This window comes from Myotis lucifugus, unplaced genomic scaffold (genome assembly GCF_000147115.1).
Source record: "Myotis lucifugus unplaced genomic scaffold, Myoluc2.0 scaffold_634, whole genome shotgun sequence".
NCBI lineage: Eukaryota > Metazoa > Chordata > Mammalia > Chiroptera > Vespertilionidae > Myotis > Myotis lucifugus.
This window is the reverse complement of record NW_005871682.1, coordinates 29262-43352: the sequence shown is the minus strand read 5'-3', so window position 1 is coordinate 43352 and position 14091 is coordinate 29262. Positions and strand designations below refer to the sequence as shown.

The 14091-nt window shown below is 42.4% G+C and overlaps 1 protein-coding gene across 1 annotated transcript in view; it reads right to left on the bottom strand.

Moving 5' to 3' along the window:
• Window positions 1-2771: 2771 nt before the first annotated feature.
• LOC102432805 (arachidonate 12-lipoxygenase, 12S-type-like) overlaps window positions 2772-14091 on the bottom strand; it is a 15890-nt gene continuing 4570 nt past the window's right edge. The window contains exons 7-12 of the mRNA XM_006105093.1: window positions 11510-11596; window positions 11109-11278; window positions 10474-10595; window positions 3376-3476; window positions 3078-3248; window positions 2772-2951 (exon numbers count right to left, since the gene is read on the bottom strand). Of these exons, the coding sequence (XP_006105155.1) occupies window positions 2772-2951; window positions 3078-3248; window positions 3376-3476; window positions 10474-10595; window positions 11109-11278; window positions 11510-11596 (831 nt within the window). The remainder of the gene's footprint in view (window positions 2952-3077; window positions 3249-3375; window positions 3477-10473; window positions 10596-11108; window positions 11279-11509; window positions 11597-14091) is intronic.

Sequence of the window (14091 nt, the reverse complement as noted above, 5' to 3'; positions counted from 1 at the left end):
AGTCCTTGTTCATCACTGACACTTCTTGATCATTTCCTCTTTCTCCTTCTTAAACATAACCAGTTCTCAATCTTTTCATCAATTTCTACCAACTACTATTTTACCATGTGGTAATTATCTACTTATTTTCAAGTCAATTCCCTTCACTCCTTGAAGATTTTATTTCTAGATCATGAACTCTATTCCTAATACTATTATCATCATTCCTGATGAGTAAAAAGAGTATTGATATATTCTGCCCTCTCTCTTTTTTCTATAGATGAAATATCCCTATCATAAAATAGGCCAACCTTCCATTTGTAAATTAGGTCCCCGTATCTCTCAAAGACATCTTGCTAACTCTTCCTATGCATTACCAATCTTTCTGTTTCTCTTGGATCTTTTTCATCAGCATTAAAACATGCTGTTAATTTTCCTAATCTTAAATGTCCCTCTACTCACTTCAGTTCTCCTTCCAGTTACCACAGTCTTTCTCTAACAATGAAGTCACACTTTTAAAAGATTAAGCATCTAACTTATAAAATTAGAAAAATAAGAAAAGAAAAATCTGAACAAGTATAGGGGGAAGAAATTGTGACTATAAAACCATAAAATAACACATTTGAAAACCAAGACACAGTTGAGAGAAACAAAAAAAGCCAAATATTGGTTCTTTCAGAATATCAGTATAACTGATGGCAAGATTGATCAAGAAAAAAAGGAAGTTAAAAACAGCTATAGTCGCAATGAAAAGGAACCATAGTGACAGTTGCTGCAGATAATTAATAAAAGAATATTGAAAAAATGAAATGACAATAAATTTAATCAAATGTAAAAAAATCAGGGAAAAGGTAGAGCTAAATATAACTGGAGAGGAAATAGAAAACTTGAATAGCCCTATAACTATTAAAAAATGTTAATATGTATTTTTAAATCTTCACATGAAAAAAGCCACCAGACCTAGATAATGGCAACAGGTGAAATTCTATAAAACACTCTAGGAAAAGGTAATTCAAATCCTATCTAATAATAGAGAAACATGGTAATTAGCCATACCTCCGCTACCCTTCCCATTGGCTAATCAGGGCAATATGCAAATTAACTGACAACCAAGATGGTGGCCGGCAGCCAGGCAGCTTGAAGCAAACAGGAGGCTGTGCGTGACAGGGGGTGGTGCCACAACCTCCCTATTGACCCTGCCTTGAGTGTGACAGGGGGCGGTGCCCCAACCCCCCAATCGGCCCTACCCTGAGTGTGACTGGGGGTGGCATCGAAACCTCCCGATCTGCCCTGCTCTGTGCATGATGGGGCGGCGCTCCAACTCCCCAATCGGCCCTGCTCTGAGCCCGACCAGGGGCTGCACCTAGGGATTGGGCCTGCCCTCTGCCACCCGGGAGCAGGCCTAAGCCAGCAGGTCATTATCTCCCAAGGGGTCCCAGACTGCGAGAGGGAACAGGCTGGGCTGAGGGACCCCCTCTCCCCCCGAGTGCACAAATTTTTGTGAACCGGGCCTCTAGTCTTATTATAAAACTAGAGTCCTGGTGCACAAATTTGTGCACAGGTGGGGTTTGGCCACCCACCCCAATGGGGGCCGATTGGGGCTGGGCCAGTGGGGTGGCGGGGATGCTGGAGGTTGGCCACCAGCCCTGCCCCCGATCGGGGTGGGGTGGCCAATTGGGGGCTGGGCTGGCCAGGGGGAGGGGCAACAGTAGGGTGGGAGTGTTGATTGGGGCCCTGATCGGGCCTTTTGGCCACTGCAGTGTGCATGATAGCAACTGGTTGTTCTGGTTGTTCTGTCGTTCCAGTAACTTGGATTTTATATATATAGATTTCCCTAAATGACACTGAATGAGGAATTCTACCCTACTTACTCTTTGGGGAAATGATAGCCTTCTTAACAAAAAAATGACAAGGATAGCTCAAGAGAAAACTATAGCCCAATCTTATTTATGAACTATGTAATGTTGAAGTATATAAACAAAATAAGCAAACAAAATAAGCAAATTCAATTCACAATGCTTATAGATAACTCAGTGTATATTTTTCAAAAATGAAAAATTGGCTTAAGATTTTAAAAATTATGTAGATGCAAAGAATTCTGATAAAAATCATAAGAGGTTTTATTTTTGGAACTAGAAAAGCTGGTCCTAATATTTTTATGAAAGGCTAGAAGCCCAAAGAAAGCCAAAGACCTCTAAAGAACAAATTAGATGAAAAGATCATCAAATGGTAGGCTACATTAAGTATAAAGCTGTAGTACATATGTGAATGTGGTATAATTACTGGACAGCTGAGAACTAGACTCATTCATAGATGCAAACTTGATTTATGTCAGCATTATAGAATCATGGGGAGAATGGGCTTTTCAGTGAAAAGTGCTGTGATAACTGATTATCCAGAGCAGAAAAAAAGAAACGGAATTGACTTTTATTCAACTATATTAAAATATTAGTTCTACCTATAAAACAAATTTTTAAATCACTTATGTCAGTGATAATGTAATGTCATTACATAAGGACATTATGACAAATGGAGAAGACAAAATTTTCAGGGGAAAGAAAATGTTATGTGAGATAGTTGATTTCTGAGGGAGTCGGTTTCAAGGTAAAGATCATTATATTAGGGAAACTAGAAGTTAGGACAATGCCTCATATTAGTGAGACATTTAGGTAGGGAAATCAAAAGGAGAAAATAGAGCCATAGCAATTCAGACCCATGAAAACAATAAAAATCAGGGGGAAATGTTAAGCATGGTGGTGGCCTCAAGTATTTGAACGATGAACAATTTGGGCTCAGATAGTGATACTGCTCTCTATGAGGCTGGGCTTCAGGTATTCATAGGGAAGGTCTAGCTGCTCATTCCGGGCCACAATTTCCTTTTCCAGGTTGTCCAGATCAGCCTGAAACTGCCTTAAAACAGCCTTGGGCTCAGGACCTGAGAAATACTCTTCTTGGTGATGCCCCAGTGGTACCTGGAGCAGAAAGGAAGGATCAATTATCTTCTTGTACCAAGAAAAGGGACCCAAACTCCAGTCCCTCACCCTAAAGTCTCCTTGTCAGCCAGCAGTCCCCTCAGAGCTCCAGAGGTCCCCTCTCACCATGTCTGCTGGTGGCCGGCTTAGGAGCCATGGAAGAAACATCTGAATACTGGTCTGCCAGGTACTAGGTAGTGAGCCAATCACTGTGTCCATTGTGACATCTTCCTTGGTGGTGGGTGGAGGCATCCGCATTGAGCACGGGGCATTAGGGACCCAGGCAAACCAGTCAAACTGGGAGAGGGAGAATCTGGAGTCACTCAGAAACTCTGATTCAGGACCCTATTTTCAAGCTCTCTCCTTCAAGTATCCCCTAGACCAGAGCTTTCTCTTAGAGACCCAGATTTTCAGTTGTGCGTACCTGGCCCGTGTTGACTGCTGCATGCTGGGCAGTGCATGTGAAGATACACATGGTAAGGAAATGACAGAGCTGAACCCGAGACTGGAAAGAGACAGGGAAACCTAGAGAAAAGAACAAAGCTTAGAAACTGCAGTTCCAAAGGTGATAAGAAATAAATGCTGATATCTTGGCATGTCTATATATTAGACTAGTTAGTGTTCATTCATTCATTCATTCAAAAAGTCATGAACTACTCTGTACCAGACACTATACAGGCACTGGGAATATGTTGGTGGGCAAAACAGACTGTGGTAGTGAAGAATGATAATAAACAGAATAACTAAGAAAAATTTACACACAGTTTGTTAGATAGTGACAAGTATATAAGTAAGGCAGGAAAGGGAGATAGGAGATGTAAAGGGGGGATAGTTAATAATTTAGTCAAGAGATCAGTCCTCGCTTTGCTGCTGACTAACTGCATTACCTTGGACTGACTGCTTAGCTTCTCTGAGCTGCTATTTAGTTTATTCTGAGAATAGAGATAATAATTGTTACCTTATAAAGGGATGGTCCATGGAGATGGTCCATATAAACCCCCTCAGTCCATTGTAGGTATGTTTATAAGGTGGGGAGTGGGCAGGGCTGAGAGGCTGGTTGGTCTAATATCCAGTGTTCAAAAAGTGATTAAAAGCAACAGGAGAGAGGTAGACAACCCAAAATAAAATGGTACAAAAGAGGAACAGGCTCCACATAAAGAAGGATATCCCTGTGACTACTAAACCCAGGACAAGTTCCTCGGTTCTACCAGCCAGTGGGGGAATAAAACTTAAACTCAAATGTGAAAACACAACATATTCACAATGTGACCAAAGTATTTTTTCAAAATATTTTGGAAGGTATTGACTTTAAGTCATATTCTTTGGAGGGAGAGTAAATATATATAGCACTTGGGAAAACTGTCAGAAACCACTAAAACTGAACATACACATATCCTATGACCATCAATTTCACTTCTAGATACATACCCAACAGAATTGTACACACGACATTGTTCACAGCAGCAATGACATTAATAGCCTCAAAATGGAAACAACCCAAATACCCATCAATGGGAGAAAGGAAAAATAAAGTCTATCATAATCACAAAATAGAAAAATATGATTAGAGATCCAAAGGGCGGTTGACAGGACGGCAGTGAGGGAGAGAGTGTGAGTGAGTGAGGGAGCGAAAGGGGAGTGCATGGGCATGTGGGGCATGTGTGTGTGTGTGTGTGTGTGTGTGTGTGAGTTATATTCCACAGGACTTTTGGGGGTTGGCGGACCAGGCTCCCCTAGCTGGGCAGCCTCTCCCACCGCTGCAATCTCCCCCAGGGCAGCCGGCTCTGCCTCAGAGGCCTCGCCATCTTGAAAGGGAGAGCTGCTCTGATGGGGAGCCCAGCCTCACCTCCACCTGGGAGCCTACAGCCACACCAGCCAGGGACCTGCTGCCTTGGCTGTGAACCCATGAACACCGAGACTCTAGCCTCCCCGGCCACGGGCTCCTAAAAAGTTTGTCCGGGGGAGAAAAAAATGGCGGCTGAATAGAGGGACATGTCTTGTGACTTCTCACAGAGCAGATAGAACAGTGGTTCTCAACCTTGGCTGCACATTAGAATCACCTGGGAATCTTTTTAAAATCCTGATTTCGGGGCCTCATCCTCCGGAAATTCTGTTTCTTTGTTACTAATGCTGTAGCCCCAGCCCATAACAAAGAAACAGAATTTCTGGAGGATGAGGCCCAGAAATTAGGATTTTAAAAAGATTCCTAGGTGATTCTAATGTGCAGCCAAAGTTGAGAACCACTGAGATAGAAGAAACAACTAAATCGAATAGCATCCACCTAGAATTGGCGAATTAAACACAGCTGGTGAGACAACCCGCGGCCTGAAATGACAGAGACACCTGAAGAGCGGTAGGATCAGCTATCTGGGCTGGAGAGAAAAATGCACAAACACAGGGACTAGAACAGTGGTTCTCAGCCTTCCTAATGCTGCAACCCTTTAATACAGCTCCTCATGTTGTGGTGACCCCCAACTTCATTGTTACAAATTGAACATAATTAAAGCATAGTGATTAATCACAAAACAATATGTAATTACGCATGTGTTTTCCAATGGTCTTAGGCCACCCCTGTGAAAGGGTCGTTCGACCCCCAAAGGGGTCGCGACCCACAGGTTGAGAACCGCTGGACTAGAAGGTCAGAAGGAAACTGTGCTGCGCCAACTCCATGTTCCTTGGGACACACATAACACTTGACTGTGGAAGGGGGTCCACAGAGCTCTGGCAGCAGGGGACTCTAGATCTAACTCCACAGCCGTGGAAGGCTGCACCCAGAAAGGCAGCCTGAAGTTCTGCACTAGCTGCGCAGTGCGGGGGAGAGAATTGTGCAGCGGCACAGTTTCTCTGTCTTTATATTTTCTTTGCTTTTACTCGATAAAGTCAGTACATAGGATCTTTCGATAACAAATATCCACCGAGGCTGCGGTGCAGGTGGACGTGGTTTGGTGGAGGCTGGGGAGCAAAGCAGGGAGAGGCGACCAGGAATCCAGCTCTGGGACAGCCTGGTCCCTCCAACCCTAAACAGCTACTTTTCTCCAGAAGAGCTAGCACCTCCTAGCGGCCCTGGAAACTAATACAGCAATACCACCGCCTAGAGCCCGTATCAGAAACAGATGCTTGTGTAAATAGGACTGAAAGTAGGGAGACAGACAAAGCGGGCAGATTGGTTCCGCATGCCTAAATCCAAGCCTCTGGAGACAGACACAGAGGAGCAGTAGGTCAGTGGGAACTTCAACATGGTCCTGACTACCTAACAGGAAAATGAGAAGTGCCAGACAGAACAGTAGAGAGGGGTCTTAATCCAGCCCCCAGGGGACATTAAAACTCAGCTGAAGCAAATGACACTTCACTACTTCACTTTTTTATTTTTTATCTTTTACTTAAGAAAGAAATGCTAAAGGAACTGCTGTAAAAAGAAGAAATAGGAAGGGAAGAAGGGACACAGGTATAAAAAATAAAAATTGTGACAAACAAGCACCTATCAATAATAACCTTAAATGTAAATGGATTAAATGCTCCAATCAAAAGACATGGGGTAGCTGAATGGATTAGAAAACATGACCCATATATCTACTGTCTACAAGAGACCCACATCAGAACCAAGGACTCACAAAGACTGACAGTGAAGGGATGGAAAATATTTCTCAGGCGAATGGAAATGAAAAAACAAAGCAAAAACCAAAACTGGGGTAGCAATACTTATATATGACAAAATAGACCTCAAAGTGAAGGCCATAACAAGAGATAAGGAATGCCACTTCATAATACTAAAGGGAGCAATTCAGCAAGAGGTATAACTCTGGTAAACATGTATGCTCCCAATACAGGAACACCCCAATACATAAAAAACTCCTGGAACATATCAAGAGAGAGATTGACAGCAATACAGTCATAGTAGGGAACTTTAATACCGCATTGACACCACTGGATAAATTCTCTAAACAAAAAATCAGCAAAGAAACATCAATCCTAAATGACTCACTAGATCAGAAGGAATTAATTGACATCTTCAGAACATTTCACCCCAAAGCTACAGAATATACATTCTTCTCAAGTGCACAGAGGACATTTTCAAAGATAGAACACATATTGGGACACAGGCAAAGTCTCTTCAAATTCAAGAAGATAGAAATCATATCAAGCATCTTCTCAGATCACAATGGCATAAAATTAGAAATCAACTACAATAAAAACAATGAAAAAAATCAAACACTTGGAGGCTAAATAGCATGGTATTAAACAATGATTGGGTAACCAAAGAGATCAAAAAAGAAATGAAAAGCATTCTGATAACAAACAACAATGAAAACACAACAATCCAAAATCTATGGGACACAGCGAAAGCAGTCCTGAAAGGGAAGTTCCTAGCTTTACAGGCCTACCTCAAAAAAACAAGAAAAAATGGTAATAAATATCTAACCTTGCAACTTAAAGAATTAGAAAGAGAGCAATAAGAAAATCCCAGAGTAAGGAGAAGGAAGAAAATAATAAAGATCAGAGCAGAAATAAACGACATAGAGACAAAAAAATACAACAAACAAACAAACAAAAACAACAATACAAAAGATCAATGCAACCAAGAGCTGGTTCTTTGAAAGGATAAACAAGATTGATGAACCTCTAGCCAGGCTCACCAAGAAACAAAGAGAGAGGACCCAAATAAACAAAATCAGAAATGAAAGAGGTGAAGTAACAACAGACCCCACAGAAATACAAAGAATTGTAAAAATTTATTACGAACTACTCTACTGCAACAAACTGGACAGCCTAGACAAAATGGACATATTCTTAGAAAAATACAAGCTTCCAAAACTCAATCAGGAAGAATAAAAAAACCTGAGTAGGCTGATAACTACCAATGAAATTGAAGCAGTAATCAAAAATCTTCCAGCAAACAAAAGCCCTGGTCTGGACAGCTTTACAGGGGAGTTTTACCAAACATTCAAAGAACTAAAACCTATCCTTCTCGAACTATTCCAAAAAATTCAAGAGGAAGGCACACTTCCAAGCTCTTTCTATAAAGCCAGCATTACCCTAATTCCAAAACCAGATAAAGACACCACAAAGAAAAAGAACTACAGGCCAATATTCCTGATGAACATAGATGCTAAAATCCTCAACAAAATTCTAGCAAATCGGATCCTGCATTACATTAGAAAGATCACACACCATGACCAAGTGGGATTTATTCTGGGAATGCCAGGATGGTGCAATATCCACAAATCAATAAATGTGATACATCACATAAACAAATCAAGAGATCAAAATCACATAATCATATCAATCAATGCAGAAAAAGCATTTGACAAAATCCAACACCCTTTCTTGATAAAAACTCTCAGCAAAGTGGGAATAGAGGGATCATACCTCAACATAATAAAAGCCTATATGACAAACCTACAGCCAACATCATACTCAATGGGAAAAAACTAAAACCATTTTCCCTAAGAACAGGAACAAGACAGGGACACCCACTTTCACCACTCCTGTTCAGCATAGTACTGGAAGTGCTAGCCATAGCAATTAGACAAGAAGAAGAAATAAAAGACATCCAAATTAGAAAAGAAGAAGTAAAACTTTTGTTATTTGCAGATGACATGATACTGTACATAGAAAACCCCAAAGACTCCATCAAAAAACTACTAGACGTAATAAATGAATTCGGTAATGTAGGAGGATACAAAATTAACACCCAGAAACCTATGGCTTTTTTATACACCAATAATGAACTCACAGAAAGAGAAACTAAAAAAAACACCCATTTACTATTGCACCAAAAAAATTTAAGATACCTAGGAATAAACTTAACTAAGGACGTAAACAACCTGTACTCAGAAAACTACAGGACATTGAAAAAAGAGAGAGGAAGGCATAAACAAATGGCAGAACATACCGTGTTCATGGATTGGTAGAATCAACATCATTAAAATGGCCATACTACCCCAAAGCAATTTATAGATTCAATGCAATCCCCATTAAAATACCAACAGCATATTTCACAGACCTAGAACAAACTCTCCAAAAATTCATCTGGAATAATGCACCAGTGGGGTCCCTTGGCCTGGTCTGCACCCTCTTGCAATCTGGGACCCCTCAGGGGATGCCGGAGAGCCAGTTTGGGCCCAACATTGGAACAATGGGTTGCTGTGATGTGCACTGACCACCAGGGAACAGATGCTCAATGCAGGAGCTGCCCCCTGGTGGTCAGTGTGAGCGCAGCTCAGCCAGAAGCTGGGCTCATGGCTGGTGAGTGCAGAGGTAGTGGCAGGAGCCTCTTTTGCTTCCGGGGCAGCTGGACATCCCTCAAGGGCTCTTGGACTGCGAGGGGGCACAGGCCGGGCTGAGGGACCCACCCCCCGCAAGTGCACAAATTTCATGCACCAGGCCCCTACTGCTGCAATAAAAAAGAAGGAACATTTACCATTTGCAACAGCGTGGATGGACCTGGAGAGCATTATGCTAAGTGAAATAAGCCAGTTGGGAAAAGATAACTATCACATGATCTCACTTATATGTGGGATATAATGAACAACATAAACTGATGAACAAAAATAGATCCAGAGACTAAGAAACACTGAGCTTGAGAGACAGAACTGAGACTTACTACAGAAATTTTGGTCGTGAAGGGCTGACGAAGTGCCATTGCACGAATGGGGAAGGTACAGCCCCAGATACTTTGAGGTAAGACTCCACTCAGTGGTAGGTGTGTGGTTTACTGATGTGTGCATTACCAGTTCTTAGCTATTCGCTACAGTTATTGCATGGAAGGAATGGAAGGGATTCAAGGTATTGGTGTGAAGTGTGAAACGGGAAGGAGCTAAAGGATGATTCAAAACAACCCCGGCTGGCCTACGTGTACTAGAGAGAGGACTATGAATCTGGGAAGTGCTCAAGAAAGGTTATTTCTTTGTTATAGATTTAAAAAACGGGGTAGGGGACCTGAAGGTAGTTCACCAGTGAGGAGGGCACTTTTATCTAAGAAACTTGAGTTCCAAAGATCATGACACTGACTTTGGGTTTAAGTCAAAATATATACATTATTGAGACTCCATCTAGAAATGACCTTGCACCGTGGCAGGTGTGCGTGATGTTTGGATCCTCTCTGTGTGCTGGACAGTAGAAGGAAGGAGGAAAAGGGGGGCGTGGAGCTAGGATGGGCTGTCTGTCATGTGCTTTTGTGGGGATGATCTCCCTATTTCTATCCTTAAGTAAGGAAATAGACAGTTATTAGGAGAGAGCCTGGCAAGGCCTGGGCAGATTCCTTACTGGCTATAGTTCTGGCCTTATTAGTCCCCTTGGCAGGTGAGGGGCATCTATGAAAAAGCATGAGGGTCTCTGCGGAGGACAATCCTTAGGATTCTAGAATTGTCCTGAGTCTTAGGAGATGGGAATCAGATTCAGATGTTTCATGTGTGGAGAGATGGGCATGATGAGGGGTTATAATTGTCCCCAGATGGGCAAGACTGAGAAGGGGTTCTCGGGAGAGTGTCCAAGGATTTCTCTTCTCTGGGGAGGGTCTCACCTCGGTCCTGGGCCTGGCACAGCCCCACCTCAGTGATCTCCCGACACCAGGCCTGCAGCTCAGGATCCCCTCTCACGACGTCATCCCCGTGGTAGAAGAGGTGGATGATCCCCTCCACGTACCTGCCCAGAGGAGAAGGGAGCTGAGCTCCTTGAGAGTACAAGGCTGTAGCCTCAGACTTCTACTCCTTTTCTGTGGCATCTATCCATCTGACTCTCACGGTGTCTGGGGACAGATCTTGCAAGACTTGCCTTTGAGACATTCCCTAGTTCTTTCTACACACTGGTTTAGAAAGGAAGAAAATGTGGATCATTCATTTAAGAATTCTGAATACATGGCTGATAGTCACTCTTTGTAACAAAATCCCTGATTCTACCAAATTCCTTAGTTTTACCCACCCACACAATTCTGCGTACTTACACTGGGTATTTCAGTCTCCCCATTTTCAGACCCCACCCATTGTCTTCTTATTCTTTCTCATCATTCTCGGGATTGAGTCCCATGCAATTCCTGTCTGAACCTCCTGTCTGGACCTTCTTATTTCATGTTCCTTTTGTCCCATGCTGACCTCAGGCCAAGCCCCATTTTCACTATTCCTAATGCCCCCTTTTTACTCAGCTCCCACTCTCACCCACCGAGCAATGATCTCCCAGAGCCGTAAAGCATCATGGGCATAGAGGGCACTTGGGATTCCCAGCAGGCCCCGGTCAGCCAGATCATCCGGAGGACAGAGGGAGCGGTAGGTCAGCTGAGTCATGGCCCGGCGGATCAATTGCACATGCCCCCCTCCACCTGTGCTTCCTGCCTGTGCCAATAGACATGAGAGGTCTTGAGGGGAGAAACAGAGCTGGAGAACATAGCATAGTATATAAAGTGGTCAGATGTGGGCTTTTGAGATTCAATGACATTGGCATAAAGGGACAAGAATCCTGGGTTTAAGGGTCAGGACATTCATACAAAGGGGACTGGAAGCTTGAAAGTGACAGGAGGTCATGCAGATTTGGATGATTAGGTGTCCACTCCATTGCCTCCTTACCTTATCAAATAAACCTCCATCTGAGATGAGTTGAGTTCGTGCCCGGGTGTTGATTTCCATTGTGTACCGTGTGTGTGGGATCAGGAGCTGGATGGAGAAGGTTGGAGGGGGTGGTTTATGTACGACATGCTTGGATCCTTCTTTATTAGGGAGTGGCAGTCAGCATGGAGACTTTCTGTCCTCTTGATGCTTAACTACCTGCTAGTGCCTTTGCAGGCTGGTCTCATTCTTCTCTGATCTCTTAGTCTCATGTTTTCCTATTGCCCTGTGAGTTGAGCTTTGGAGTCTAACTGACTGGGATTTTAATTTACACTTCACCACTAACTTTCATACTTGGACAAGATAATAAACCCTCTAAGCGCCCATCTCTTTACAGGGGATGACAATATGGTCTCATTACGGGTGCTGTGGTGATGCTTATGTATATAATGTATGAGAGTGTTCAGCACATTGCCAGCACATAGATGTCCTTGAATAGTAGCTGTTAACATTACCTTTATTATTCCCACCTTGAGTATAGATGTTCTTTGAGAATCAGTCCTTTAACTTTTGATTTTTTTAAATAATTTTTTTCTATCATACACATCCTTACAGTTTAAACTTGCCTTTTTATGAATTTTCAAAGCTGCTCCTCCAACCTCTAGTGATTTTACTCGCATTTTTAAAATTTCGGGATTAGGAATTGCGTGGGTAGGGTACTTTCAGTCAGAATTAAAGGAACCATATTGATCTACCTTCTTTATCAGCCAAGGGGCTGTTGTCAAACCTCCTCCTACCACCAATTAGGCCCTGTTAATTTCTCCTGCTTTCCCTTGGCCATTATAAAAAAGCCATCTGATCCTCATGTGCATCATCCTCATGATCCGCCGGGCCCTGACTCCACAATTTTGTTTTCATCCAGGAGCCGATTCATACATTATTATTATCTATGTGAGTTAGTGATGCTACAGAGAAGAAAGGATCCAACTGATATCATTGGTATCAACATATCAAGGCAACTCACATTGGTCTGAAACTTCAGAAAGATAAGATGCTGAGTTTCACAGAAAGCCCAAGGTCTACATCAAGAGTAGACCAGAAAACAAATAACTAATCCCAATAGCAAGAACTACTATTTTTTGTAGCATTTAGCCTGTGTCATGCTGCTGTTCTGTTATTCCTCATTAACTCCATAATGGAGCTCCTATTACCCCCATTTAGAGATTAGAACACTGAGAACACATCTGGTAAGAACTGAGGCCAGGATTCAGGATTCAGATCCCAGCAGCCTGCATGCAGAGCTGGCACAGGTAAATAGATGAAATGGGCAGGCTTAGCCCTCCTGGGTGGCCTGCCATGGGAAGAAGTTATTATGGTGAGAGGAGACACGTGTAGAGGGGGCTGTGAAAAGGGGATTTAGAAGAGTAAAAGTGGGTTCAACCACTAAGATACACAGAAGATGGTGCTGCAAAGGCAATATAAAGTCAATCAAATCCAAGATAAAGGAATTCTGTTAGTGTTTACCATGTCTGTGTTACTCTAGAACCCTAAGGGGTCATCACTTCCCATGGACAAGTTTGGGGATAAAGGTGGGGTCTCCTGGAGGAAGCACAATTCAGATATTCTACCTAGTATGTACTCACATATCTTGCTACCACTTCAAACTCCATGTACCTAAAACTGAACATCTCATCTTTCACCTCAAACTGGATTTAAAAAATATATATATTTTATTGATTTTTTTACAGAGAGGAAGGAAGAGAGATAGAGAGTTAGAAACATGGATGAGAGAGAAACATCGATCAGCTGCCTCCTGCACGCCCCCTACTGGGGATGTGCCCACAACCAAGGTACATGCCCTTGACCAGAATCGAACCTGGGACCCTTCAGTCCCCAGGCCGACGCTCTATCCACTGAGCCAAACCGGTTAGGGCTCAAACTGGATTTTCTTGATTGTATTGTTTCTGACAATTCATAAGCCTGTATCATTTTTCCTCCTGTTACTACATGTGAAGTGTCATCAAGATTTTAAAAACAGTTTTAAGCAAGCACAAGGCTATATTTGCTGTCTTCTGGCTAGCAATAGATCCTAGGCTCACTCTTTTATACAATCACAATATTTCTAGATCAGTACAACTCTATCTACCAGGTGGGCTCCTAGTTATTGCAGCAGCTCAGTCCTCTAAGCTTTCTCTCCAATCTTGCACCCAGGCATGCTGCAACTACTATTTCCTCTTATCACAAAGTCTTTGCATTTTCCTTTCTATTGATCTAACTACCATGTCATGCACCTCTCATTGGGCAGGATAAATAATGTATTGGGCTGCTCTTTTATTCATTTGGTCTTCTGCTTAATTATTCCCAAGTTGTAGTGGAACATTCTCCATAAAAATATAGTGTTTATTGCTTTCTCTCTTTATTTCAAAGTCTATTCCTAGATACTGTGTTTTAAAAAAAAATAAAATTATATTCCTACTCTTCAATGGACTATGCTGGAGAATGTCAGAGCTGCCTTACAATAAATGCTGAATATATACTAAGTTACTTGACTTAGTACAATATATGGGCATGGCATCTTCTCTGTATTATTTTAAAAACTGCAT